Source organism: Argopecten irradians, chromosome 16 (assembly GCF_041381155.1).
Source record: "Argopecten irradians isolate NY chromosome 16, Ai_NY, whole genome shotgun sequence".
In the NCBI taxonomy this organism is placed as follows: Eukaryota; Metazoa; Mollusca; class Bivalvia; order Pectinida; family Pectinidae; genus Argopecten; species Argopecten irradians.
This window is the reverse complement of record NC_091149.1, coordinates 2,505,080-2,520,347: the sequence shown is the minus strand read 5'-3', so window position 1 is coordinate 2,520,347 and position 15,268 is coordinate 2,505,080. Positions and strand designations below refer to the sequence as shown.

The following is a 15,268-nucleotide window of genomic DNA, read 5'->3' as shown; positions in this document are numbered from 1 at the left end:
CCACATTAACAAACAACAGAACACTTACCAACATGTACTTTATACTGAAACCATCAACAAATTGAACAACATTAACAGAACATTACTGTATTTGATTACTGAAATCCACTTTAACTTACTTAACATTTACTGGATTTATACTGAAACATAAATTGATCAAGCAGTATACATTACTGTATTTATTACTGAAACCATCCACACATTATAAAATAACATTACTGTATTTATACTGAAACCATCCACATTGACATACAGAATCAAATTACTGTATTTATACTGAAACCATCAAACACATTAACAACATAACATTACTGTATTTATACTGAAACCGATCCATCATTAACACAAATTCTTACTGTATTTGATACTGTTAACCTTCCACATTAACATTAACATACTGTATTTATACTGAAACCATACACATTGACAACACGAACATTACTGTATTTATACTGATGAACCATCCACATTAACAACATAACATTAACTGTATTTATACTGAAAACCATCAAAGACATTTTTACTAACAAAAACATTACTGTATTTATACTGAAACCATCCACATTAACAACATAACATTACTGTATTTATACTGAAACCATCCACATTAACAACAACAGAACATTACTGTATTTATACTGAAAACCATCAACATTAACAACATAACATTACTGTATTTATACTGAAACCATTCCACATTAACAACTGAAACATCCACATTATCAACCAGAACATTACTGTATTTATACTGAAAAACCATCCACATTAACAACATAACATTTACTGTATTTATCACTGAAACCATCCACATTAACAACATTGAACATTACTGTATTTATACTGAAAACCATCCACATTAACAACAATAACATTACTGTATTTATACTGAAACCATCCACATTAACAACTACATAATCATTACTGTATTTATACTGAAACCATCCACATTAACCTACATAACATTACTGTATTTATACTGAAACCATCCACATTAACTACATAATCATTACTGTATTTATACTGAAACCATCCACATTGACAACAACATAACATTACTGTATTTATACTGAAACCATCAACTCATTAACTGAAGAACCATCCACACATAACATTACTGTATTTATACTGAAACCATCCACATTAACAACATTAACATTACTGTATTTATAACTGAAAAATCCATCCACATTAACTACCTACATAACATTACTGTATTTATACTGAAACCATCCACATTAACAACATAACATTACTGTATTTATACTGAAACCATCCACATTAACAACATAACATTACTGTATTTATACTGAAAACCATCCACATTAACTACAAAAAACATTACTGTATTTATACTGAAACCATCCACATTAACAACATAACATTACTGTATTTATACTGAAACCATCCACATTAACAACATAACATTACTGTATTTATACTGAAACCATCCACATTAACAACATAACATTACTGTATTTATACTGAAAACCATCCACATTAACTAACATAACATTACTGTATTTATACTGAAACCATCCACAACAATAACATTACTGTATTTATACTGAAACCATCCACATTAAAACATAACATTACTGTATTTTATACTGAAACCATCCACATTATACTAACATAACATTACTGTATTTATACTGAAACCATCCACATTAACAACATAAACATTACTGTATTTTATACTGAAACCATCCACATTAACAACATAAACATTACTGTATTTATACTGAAACCATCCACATTAAACAACATAACATTACTGTATTTATACTGAAACCATCCACATTAACAACATAACATTACTGTATTTATACTGAAACCATCCACATTAACAACAATAACATTACTGTATTTTATACTGAAACCATCCACATTAACAACATAACATTACTGTATTTATACTGAAACCATCACATTAACAACAAAACATTACTGTATTTATACTGAAACCATCCACATTAACAACAACAGAACATTACTGTATTTATACTGAAACCATCCACATTAACAACATAACATTACCGTATTTATACTGAAACCATCCACATTAACTACATAACATTACTGTATTTATACTGAAACCATCCACATTTGACAACATGAACATTACTGTATTTTATACTGAAACCCATCCACATTAACAACAATAACATTACTGTATTTATACTGAAACCATCCACATTAACAACATAACATTACAGTATTTATACTGGAAACCATCCACATTAACTACAATAACATTACTGTATTTATACTGAAACCAATCCACATTAACAACATCAGAACACTACTGTATTTATACTGAAACCTTCAACATTAACAACAACAGAACACTACTGTATTTATACTGAAACCTTCAACATTAACAACATAGAACACTACTGTATTTATACTGAAACCTTCAACATTAACAACATAACATTACTGTATTTATACTGAAACCTTCCACATTAACAACATAACATTACTGTATTTATACTGAAACCATCCACATTAACAACATAACATTACTGTATTTATACTGAAACCATCCACATTAACAACAGAACAATACTGTATTGATACAGATTAACTACATACATTAGTATTTATACTGAAACCATCCACATTGACATCCTGTATTTATACTGAAACCATCCACATACACACATAACATTACTGTATTTATACTGAAACCATCCACATTAACAACATAACATTACTGTATTTATACTGAAACCATCCACATTAACAACATAACATTACTGTATTTATACTGAAACCATCCACATTAACAACATAACATTACTGTATTTATACTGAAACCATCCACATTAACAACATAACATTACCGTATTTATACTGAAACCATCCACATTAACTACATAACATTACTGTATTTATACTGAAACCATCCACATTAACAACATAACATTACTGTATTTATACTGAAACCATCCACATTAACAACATAACATTACTGTATTTATACTGAAACCATCCACATTAACAACATAACATTACTGTATTTATACTGAAACCATCCACATTAACAACATAACATTACTGTATTTATACTGAAACCATCCACATTAACAACATAACACTACCGTATTTATACTGAAACCATCCACATTAACAACATAACATTACAGTATTTATACTGAAACCATCCACATTAACAACATAACATTACTGTATTTATACTGAAACCATCCACATTAACAACAACAGAACACTACTGTATTTATACTGAAACCATCCACATTAACAACAAAACATTACTGTATTTATACTGAAACCATCCACATTAACAACATAACATTACCGTATTTATACTGAAACCATCCACATTAACAACAAAACATTACTGTATTTATACTGAAACCATCCACATTAACAACATAACATTACTGTATTTATACTGAAACCATCCACATTAACTACATAACATTACTGTATTTATACTGAAACCATCCACATTAACTACATAACATTACTGTATTTATACTGAAACCATCCACATTGACAATATAACATTACTGTATTTATACTGAAACCATCTACATTAACAACAGAACATTACTGTATTTATACTGAAACTATCTAAGACAAAAGGGGAGGGAAACCGGGTCGCATACAGAGGAGGAAGCTTAAGGAGCACAAAGAAACTATCGGATGACGGACAAACAAGGGACGTTACACCATGGCTAAGCTTGCTTCACCTTTGAGAAGATCATAAATAATTAGCTAAAACGCAGAGACCCCAAACTATAAAACTGAGGGGTCAAAAGAAGTTCGGGTGATATGCGAACATACATGCATTACCATCAGAGATCAGGGATGTATTTTAATATACAGTTGTTGGGGTTGAGGGCAACAGATGATTTGCTGGACCGAAGACAAACTTTTGCCCAAGGCCAACAGTGTGTGTGGGGGTCCAACAAATCATCTGTTGCCCGAAAACCCAGTCGATAACTGTTATGTTATACTCATTGACTCTAAACAATGCATTGACGTCACGAATTGTAGGTGTGACGTCACTCCGGTCCAACACCACATTTTAACAGTTGATTTTAACAGATCTTTGGACCGCTCCAAGGAACAGTTCATTTATTGGCAATAGAGATTATATATAAACTATTCTACAGGGGTATAACAAAAAGAATTGTTTTATGATAAAATGTTGTACTCACCTTCTATGTGACTGTAATCAGCGTTCTGGTTGACTTTGTCCGGCTCCGGACTGAATACCCTGCGGAATAAATACACAATCAAGTCAATGAGCTGTAATAGTTTTATCCAGAAGAAGATGCTAACCACGGCGATCATTCGTCCGATCCGCACTATAATGGAGAGCACAAGAAGTACGAAACTGAGGACAGTCATCACATATATACTTAACGAACGGTCAGGCATGTTGTCAAATAGTTTAGACCGTTGTTGGGACAAGTTCCGCGACGTATTGGAACACGTCGACAATGGCCTGGATCTCCGGTGGGCCCTTGTACGGATATTCGTTCTTGTTTGACGAAGTAAATCCATGCTTGTCGTTTCTCAAAATTCACAAATAACTTTTCACTATCTTTTACTATTCGGTCATAATTGAACAGTTTTGTTTCAATTTTATGTATCCAGTGAAGCTACAAAATGGTATATTATGTAGTCAATGTTAAAGTATCACAACTGATTTGAATAAAGACTGGAATGTATAAGTTCTCTATAATCAAACCTATTACATTTGTAGGCTGTTTTTTATCTTAGGAACAAAGTCAATGGCATATCTTTAATCCATCAGTCTCTCAAATCTGTTTAAATCCGTCATCAAAACAACACAAAAGCAGAATGATAGTCAAGGATTATTGTCTTAATCCAGCATTTTGATTAATCCCTCTTAATTAAGTGATGTCAGAAGGATGCAGGGAATCGATGGAATTTGGAATGTTGACAGACATGATGAACTAACTCAGTTGACACTAGGACACATGTCATATAAGCTTGTAGAGTCTCCATTCAGAGAACAGTTGTCTAGTTACACGTTTCCAGGACTAAATTATATCTGTTAAATATACACACTGAGACTTCCTAGGAATCCTTGTAATTTTCTAATTCACTGATACAAAGGTCAATAGTACATGAACTAAATTTCTTGATGAAGAAGCAGAGTGTTTTCCCAGAGTGCACACGATTTCCAATATATACAAATACACAGCGTGCTGTTGTAAATTACAATAGATAGATAGCACTGTGATATTGGCTCCACCAGTGTGTTATTACATAACCCCCGAACACACCAGTCACATTGTTCAAATAACTTAGTTTGTGACCAACATCTGTTCTGCTGCAATCAACAAGGCTCTCTTAATCATAAAACCTACAGCATCAATTAAAAGTCCTCAAAACTGACTGAAACCAATTAACATGGCCCTGGTATCATCATGAAACCTACATCATCAATTAAAAGTCTTCAAATCTTGCTGAAACCAATTAACAAGGCCCTGGTATCATCATGAAACCTACAGCGTCAATCAAAAGTCCACAAAACTGGGTGAAATTGACAAAGCCCAGTTTATCATGAAACTGGAATCTTTTGAACACCATTAACTGTTGTGCTCATTACAGTTCCTCACGAGTCTAGGCATGAAACTGACATCTACATATGTTTCACCAGGTAATTACAAACTGGTTTGGGTGGGTGAGTTTAATGTAGATATATTTTAATGGCTCACTAAACTTAAGGTGTATTTTAATGGCGGTTTAACCTTAGCAGAATCAAACCGACATATTAATTAACACTTAAAATTATAGAGTAATGATACAGTTCATTATTTACAGTCTAACGCAATCTATATTTAAAGGATTTCTTCAAATTCCTATCCATAACTTTCACTGCTAGCCTTTTAAAACAAAAGATTTAAATACACGATCTGACATTGTACATCTGAATAACTGTAAAAAATCTACTGTCTTTCTCTATGCTCCTAAGCCTTTACCCCAATATTTATTAAAACTCAAATTGGTATTTTTATCCAAAATCTCACACTCTTAAATCAATATATTTCCTATTTCTTCACTCTGTCTCAATCTATCTCTTTTAATCTACAATATGAGACTTGCCATAGATAAATATGCCATTCATTTACACTTAAAATGTATGAAAATAATTATTTAGTACACCGAGTGATCATCACACGTGGCCAACACTGGGCGATCTTGTTTTCTATAAACTAAACTCACTTCTGTTATCAATAACAACCTATTGAAAACATTTTCAATTTCCATTTTCCGCTCGTAAATCTCGTGAAATGAATTTATAATTTATCCTGGTAGTAAGAAACCTGTCCAGAAAACTTCATAAGGGAATGAGTAATAGCGTGATGGGGACTCAACTACCATAACATGTAAATAAACTTAGTTATACAGCTAACAGGCAAGTGTATCAGAAACTGTAATAGTGATAATGGGAATTCTGTTATTTTTTGTTTCTTTACAAACAAAGTTGTTATGAATAAACCCGATATGCACCAAGTCCAGATTTTTATCAAGTTTATTCAAACAGACGTTGCTGTCTGTGTATTAACCATTGAATTATACCTTCTTATCATCAATAGCTTAGACCTCACTTTCCTTATAAGTTATATTGAGAATGTCGCTTCAAAGAAATCTCGAGATACTTTTTAAATTACATTATCACCCAGACGACAATATTTGTGTATAACTTTGATGGATTTCTGTAATATCCTATAGGGAGATGCTTTCCTTAGTCTGTGTGTAAGTAAATACTACGACAGAAACATCCACATCACATGTTGTATGTCTGCGTGATAGTCATCTTCTTGAGAACTTAGGCAACACAAACACGAACATATACACACCATATTGTCATTTCATGTGGAAAATCCACAACTATAGACTGAAATGCCATGATCATTTGTTTACTACTATTTCATTCTCATTAACTGTCCACAGACTCATCATTCAGAATAATTTCCATGTTTTGTTATAATTCCACGTGTTATTGAATGAATGCGTTCCTTATTTCCCATCCTAAAAGAACTCGATGCACAGTAACGTGTTGTAATATAATCCCCTGATTCAGCTGGTGTTGTTGTCGACTTACAAATCCTCATCAGTCCGAGTATTATAAAACAAACTGGCTTTTCTCCAGAATTATTTCTTTTTGAACATGACAATAAACAAATGTGAGTTTTCCTTTTTTACACGATACACACACTCAGTAATTGACTGTAATACACAAGTGACAGTGTGTTATGGCTACATCAATATCGCCCTTGTGGGTCTAGCTTTCCCCGCCACAGGCGAGTGTAATCATTTATAATAGGTTTATAATCCGAATAAAAATAGGGACGATGTAAACCTTAGCCTGATATTGATCCTGTATGCAGGTGAGAATATCAAATTAACGTCTCTTTCCGCTTCAGTGAATGATCCTCATATCAAAATCATATTTTCATTCTAAAGCTACAATCCTGGATTTTTTTGTGATCCTGTTGACAAGTTTTGAATTTTTAAATCACAGATGTCAGTTGTACATGTAAGACTTTAGATTTTTGTTTTCCTATGAATGGTTTTCAATCCTTTAACAACTTTATCGTTTCAATGCCTAATATCTGAATATTTATCATTTTTTAGCCAGGAAAAGTCTAAAAACTCAATGAAATGTTGTAACTGAAAGTGACAGATTTATGGCTAACAGGCAGACATCCCTATGAGTGCTTTAAACTTGCTCACTTAACACATGTGGAAGATTCTATTTTCAGGATATAGGAAGAACAGGATCCTAAGATAATTTCCGTGATTTCTGCAGTATGACTTGACTATCAGGAATTTTCCTTTTTTCTCCGGAGTGGTTGAAGAGTTCAAGGACACAATTAAATCAATCTATCTCCTAATCATCGTCCTAAAAGCTCCAAGTTTTAGTGTGTACAAGGATACTGAGAAATAAATACCCAGTTGTTTTATAACAGTGACAAGTTCCTGAGCCACCTAATCAAGAGAATCCTGGAATTTCATCTGTAGACATTCTGATTTGGACGGTGAAATCACACTCAACATTCCTGATAAACGATATTCCTGGTTCTCAACAAAAGGCCAGCTGTGTTACCCACAGAAATCACTGAAATAGATGTTGAAATCAGCATCCATTCACTGATATAGACATCAGAGGACGTTCATTACAAGTCAATATCTTCACAGATGTTTACACACAGACCCCAGCTGATCTTGTACAGTCTCAAAATACTGATGTCATATACCTATATAGACACATAAGTAAAAGTAAAATTTTGTTATCAGTTTCCAAACATGTTATCTCCATAAAGATGTCACAAATCCAATTTTGAAACTGTCACAGTGAAAGTGTAAGTTGATTAGAACACAGCTGTGAAGTCATTCATACTGATCTCAGAACAAAACAGAAAACTTCAGCCTCACACATGTCCAGTAATTACACAAAGTAGTCTGTAAGATGTTGTACTCAAAACAGCATATGTACATTTATACCTACAGAAGAACTTGTTACCTTGCACCGTTTCTCTGACTTACACTCCAAGCAGTGCACCTTTTTCCCCATTACATATTACTATACAGAGAAACCTATGTTGATGTGTAATTAACAAAAACAACAGTTTTACAACTACAGCAGGTTGTAATCCAAACAAATTTTTCCTCCGCCACAGTCTATGTTTGTATGTTAAAATCAATCTGGGTACCCACGTTCTCTCACTAAGCTTATTCCACACGGTCCGCCTACTAAGTAAGATATAATACTACACACAATGCAAGAATGTTTGTAAGCAGAAAATCCTTTTAACACTGTGTATATTGCTGTGCATTACAGAACAACAATTTGCTAATGATCAGGTGGGCTTTACACTTGTAATGTAGTCAAACCTCACTGACCTTAAACTTTCCCCACAGGCTAACCAAACATCACACTTCATCAAAAACACCATCGTTATAAACATGTTGGTCATCTTTAATCATTCTATAAATATCCAATTAGGTCAAGTGATCACCGTCAGTATCTTAGATTGTAACTATAATAAACTTTGATCAATTCTCCCACAGATCTGGGTCACTGGAACTCTTGGAACAATATGAGTAACAGATGAGCTGAATAAAAATAAACATTCCAGGCAGTCTACCTCACAGCTACCAAATCGCTGATGACTTTTTGTATTTGTACATTAAGAACGAACATGGAACCGTTCACTGTAAACATCCCAGAGTTAGGTTTTAGTAGAAGAATTGATCCAGTAGTCCGAGCTTCTCCGAGGAATCTCGATCAATTTATGCCAAGCACCAATGTTACACAGACCAACAATGGTCAGTAAACAATAAATGAATTATGATGAAATATTTCTTCACATTCAGCATATTTTTCGCTGGTCTGTCTCATTCCGAGATGGACATCCCCTATATATATATATATGATTACAAACATGGATGTTCATTTTCATCCGACACAGGAAGTTCCAAGATCCTTATCAACTTGGAGACCATATAGTAAGAACCAAAGGGTTTGGATATCATAAACACCTTTCTACCACCATATAATATAGCACATAGCTCCTAAGCTTCTATTTCAGTAATTCACAGTCCCACAGGAAAACCGGAGCCGAGTATGTCTGCGCCATTGGACAAGTCCAGTGGGAAAAGAGTTTCATATAATGGAGATCAATAATTTCCTAATATATATATGTGTGATTCGAGCATTGATAAGATGTCGGCAGAATTTCATCAAAGTTCACCACTCTGTGACATTTTCATGTTTTGCAGGACAAAACTTTCTGTAAAAGTTATTTCATCACTGAAAGAATTCAAAAGTTATAATGAAGTCCATTTTTCTATATTTTTTTTCAATATCCCAGAAAGTGTTCTTATCTCTATAAAGAACTACTGGGTGAACTCCCATTTATCTGGCACCATTATTTGATAATATTTCAAAGCTCAACAAACTTTCCTTATTGAAGTTCAATAATGTCTATATATCATTATGATGAGCAATGAAAACCTGAACTTCTGTAGAAACATTTACCATTGAGAGAAAAGATTGAGAACTATTTGTAGTAGTTGCCTCACTGTTTATCATATACACATGTAGTGAAGTTGCTAGATTAAGTTATCTACTTATCACCGAAGAAATATTCACACCGATACACACACCACAGAACAGCAAAAACACATGTCTGTCGTACAGTAGTCGTCTGCTACCACTGCATCTAAGGAAACTTTCAGTTCAAAAAATAACTGGCACATGTCTGAATCGTATACGTAGGTAACAGAAAAGTTAGTCAGTACTAGACAGTGGTTTGTCTAGTGAGTTATCTCCCCTGATGTTACCCCGGGGAACACTCCTCAGGGATGTGTATATAACATAGAAAGTCAATACTACAGACAGTGGTGTGTCTGGTGAGTAATCTCCCCTGATGTTACCCCGGGGAACACACCTCAGGGACTTGTATATAACAGAGAAAGTCAGTACTACAGACAGTGGTGTGTCTGGTGAGTTATCTCCCCTGATGTTACCCTGTTGGACACACCTCAGGGACTTGTATATAACAGAGAAAGTCAGTACTACAGACAGTGGTGTGTCTGGTGAGTTATCTCCCCTGATGTTACCCTGGGGGACACACCTCAGGGACTTGTATATAACAGAGAAAGTCAGTACTACAGACAGTGGTGTGTCTGGTGAGTTATCTCCCCTGATGTTACACCGGGGGGACACACCTCAGGGACTGTGTAAATAACAGAGAAAGTCAGTACTACAGACAGTGGTGTGTCTGGTGAGTTATCTCCCCTGATGTTACACCGGGGACACACCTCAGGGATGTGTAAATAACAGAGAAAGTCAGTACTACAGACAGTGGTGTGTCTGATGAGTTATCTCCCCTGATGCTACCCTGTTGGACACACCTCAGGGACTTGTATATAATAGAGAAAGTCAGTACTACAGACAGTGGTGTGTCTGGTGAGTTATCTCCCCTGATGTTACCCTGTTGGACACACCTCAGGGACTTGTATATAACAGAGAAAGTCAGTACTACAGACAGTGGTGTGTCTGGTGAGTTATCTCCCCTGATGTTACCCCTGTTGGGACACACCTCAGGGACTTGTATATAACAGAGAAAGTCAGTACTACAGACAGTGGTGTGTTTCTGGTGAGTTATCTCCCCTGATGTTACCCTGGGGACACACCTCAGGGACTTGTATATAACAGAGAAAGTCAGTACTACAGACAGTGGTGTGTCTGGTGAGTTATCTCCCCTGATGTTACCCTGGGGGACACACCTCAGGGACTTGTATATAACAGAGAAAGTCAGTACTACAGACAGTGGTGTGTCTGGTGAGTTATCTCCCCTGATGTTACCCTGGGGGACACACCTCAGGGACTTGTATATAACAGAGAAAGTCAATACTACAGACAGTGGTGTGTCTGGTGAGTTATCTCCCCTGATGTTACACCGGGGACACACCTCAGGGATGTGTAAATAACAGAGAAAGTCAGTACTACAGACAGTGGTGTGTCTGATGAGTTATCTCCCCTGATGCTACCCTGTTGGACACACCTCAGGGACTTGTATATAATAGAGAAAGTCAGTACTACAGACAGTGGTGTGTCTGGTGAGTTATCTCCCCTGATGTTACCCTGTTGGACACACCTCAGGGACTTGTATATAACAGAGAAAGTCAGTACTACAGACAGTGGTGTGTCTGGTGAGTTATCTCCCCTGATGTTACCCTGTTGGACACACCTCAGGGACTTGTATATAACAGAGAAAGTCAGTACTACAGACAGTGGTGTTTTCTGGTGAGTTATCTCCCCTGATGTTACCCTGGGGGACACACCTCAGGGACTTGTATATAACAGAGAAAGTCAGTACTACAGACAGTGGTGTGTCTGGTGAGTTATCTCCCCTGATGTTACCCTGTTGGACACACCTCAGGGACTTGTATATAACAGAGAAAGCTAGTACTACAGACAGTGGTGTGTCTGGTGAATTATCTCCCCTGATGTTACCCAAATTGACAATCCTCCTTTAGCAATAACTCCAATAATAGGGGATATTGCAGACCCCTTTATAGTTAACAACTCCCCTTTATGTCAGGATTCTGTGTACCAAATTTTATCAAAATCAAAATCTGTCAAGTCATCCACACCCCACACCACCTTAATTTCGTTGTGTTGGGTATAATATATACACAGTGGAACTTGCCCCATACGAACTCGGATAATTGGATAACCCGGCTTAATACAAAGTACCTCGCTTGAATTCCTTCTTTATTTTTGTTAAACAAACTTGGAATATTCAAATTCAGAAAACTCAAAAAAATCGGATAATACGAATGACAAAAATTTTACATAAAATGTTCGTATAACTCAAATTGTGATTTTTTGGGACAACAAGATCGCCGAAAATGCTGATTTCTTTTTCATAAATATGCCATAAAACGGTACTTCAAAAGCCGCTTACAACCACAACAAGAGATCCCAGAGGAATCTTGGCGCCCACCAAAGAATGATCTATATCTGACAAAGGAAAGATGGATCTTTTCTCTACTTTTTAAACTTTTTCAAACATACTACATATAAAATTTGAGAAAAACTTCAACTATCAAAATCTAAGATGACTCCTTGGCGGCCATCTTGTTGATCAATCGGTCCCAAATCACAATATGCACAACTAGGGCCCTAGGGGACCTACATGTGAAATTTGAGAAAGATCCATTCAATACTTTCTGAGAAATAGCAATAACAAACTTTGAATATCAAAATCCAAGATGGCTGCCTGGCAGCAATCTTGTTGACCGATCGGTCCCAAATCACAATATGCACAACTAGGGCCCTAGGGGAACCTACATATGAATTTTGAGACAGATCCCTTCAGTACTTTCTGAGGAATAGCGATAACAAACTTTGAATAACAAAATCCAAGATGACTGCCTGGCAGCCATCTTGTTCACCGATTGGTCCTTAAATGCAATATGCACAACAAGGGACCTAGGGGAACCTACATATTAAATTTGAGAAAGATCCCTTCAGTACTATTTGAGAAAGATCCCTTCAGCTCTTTTTGAGAAATAGGGATATCAAACCTTAACTATCAAAATACAAGATGGCCGCCTGGCGGCCATCTTGTTTTTCCGATCAGCCTCAAAATCTGTATGGCACAACTAGGGACCAAGGGTAACCTCCATGTGAAGTTTGAACAAAATCCCTTCAGTAGTTCTCAAGAAATATCGATAACAAACTTCAACTGCCAAAATCAAAGATGGCTGCCTGGCGGCCATCTTGTTTTTCCGATCAGCCTCAAAATCTGTATGGCACAACTAGGGACCAAGGGTAACCTCCATGTGAAGTTTGAACAAAATCCCTTCAGTAGTTCTCAAGAAATATCGATAACAAACTTCAACTGCCAAAATCAAAGATGGCTGCCTGGCGGCCATCTTGTTTTCGATCAGCCTCAAAATCTGTATGGCACAACTAGGGACCAAGGGTAACCTCCATGTGAAGTTTGAACAAAATCCCTTCAGTAGTTCTCAAGAAATATCGATAACAAACTTCAACTGCCAAAATCAAAGATGGCTGCCTGGCGGCCATCTTGTTTTCCGATCAGCCTCAAAATCTGTATGGCACAACTAGGGACCAAGGGTAACCTCCATGTGAAGTTTGAACAAAATCCCTTCAGTAGTTCTCAAGAAATATCGATAACAAACTTCAACTGCCAAAATCAAAGATGGCTGCCTGGCGGCCATCTTGTTTTCCGATCAGCCTCAAAATCTGTATGGCACAACCAGAGACCAAGGGTAACCTCCATGTGAAGTTTGAACAAAATCCATTTTGTAGTTCTCAAGAAATATCGATAACAAACTTCAACTGCCAAAATCAAAGATGGCTGCCTGGCGGCCATCTTGTTTTTCTGATCAGCCACAAAATCTGTATGGCACAAATATGGACCAAGGGGACCCTCCATGTGAAATTTGAACAAAATCCCTGCAGTAGTTTTTAAGAAATAGTGATAACAAGCATTGTTTACGGACGGACGACTGACGGCGGACGGCTGACGACGGATCACGGATGCAGGGCGATTTGAATAGCCCACCATCTGATGATGGTGGGCTAAAAACATGGAAAAAATGTTTAATGTTCAGCAATGAACGTAAGTTATACTGTATCAACAATGATCAGCGATAATCAATTCAGAGATGAAAATAGAAAAATCTGAAAAAGGCTGAAAATTCTATTTTTGGGAAAAATTATATGGAATTATTTGTACCAAGAACCTATTTTCTGAAAGTCCAAAATGCTGAAATCAGCGAATCGGCTGAACATTTTCATCCCTGTCAATTGTAAAGCTGCAGTACATGTTCATTACTTACATAAACATTACCCCGGCTGAAAGGGCGACATGATACAAAACAGGTGCTCACGGCCGCCTGTCACATGCATGGTATGATTACTCGAGTGGAACTAATTTCTAGCCACCTGGCACTGTGTTCCAAACGCAATAACGACTTAGATTTGTACACGATCACTGTTTTTAGAGTGATGTTACAATTATCTAAGTGCTTTGAACTTTTTGCTCGGCAAAATAGACTTTACGCGGTTCACCAGCCTCCATCGTTTGGTCATGAATTGACAGAATGACTTTCTACATAGCTTCCTATGGACACATGTCTTAGTTACCTAAGTTATGTCTGCTATTTGTTATTGTTAATTAACTTTGTTGTGACTGCAGTTGATGAATCAATATTTCGGTTTTATTTCGGTTTTATTGTTATTATTTTGCAGCCACTATCGACAATATTGATATCTTTCTTGCTACGTTGTTTTATGACACAGAACAAGTAGATCTATTACCAAGTAAAGAGATTGTCAGTAGATTTAATCTAAAACTTGCTTAATTTGAACACTTGGATAGCTTTATCTCGGTCCCTTCGAGTTCTTGTTAACCGAGTTCCACTGTAATAACTGGTGTTATAAAGGTAAACTTTAACAGCATTGAAATATCAGTATTTCAGAATTATACCGCAATATTTACATTTCCATTTTCTCTTTGCAGTATAACCTTACCAACGGGGAAATTGTTTACATTTGTGTAAAAGCAGAGATAGCACCGCAAGAATACACACAGACACATCATTTAAAATATCTATGCAGTTTACACACCAGTAAACAACAAAACATAAAACTCATTCCTTGAATATATTGTTTTTTTGTCTTTTTTCTGCAACATAAATACTGTAATAT

The 15,268-nt window shown here is 35.8% G+C and overlaps 1 protein-coding gene across 1 annotated transcript in view; it reads right to left on the bottom strand.

Moving 5' to 3' along the window:
- Nucleotides 1-15,268, bottom strand: part of LOC138311056 (kalirin-like) — a 173,246-nt gene that overhangs the window by 141,571 nt on the left and 16,407 nt on the right. Inside the window, exon 17 of the mRNA XM_069252486.1 lies at nt 4,191-4,249. Coding sequence (XP_069108587.1) covers nt 4,191-4,249 — 59 coding nt within the window. The remainder of the gene's footprint in view (nt 1-4,190; nt 4,250-15,268) is intronic.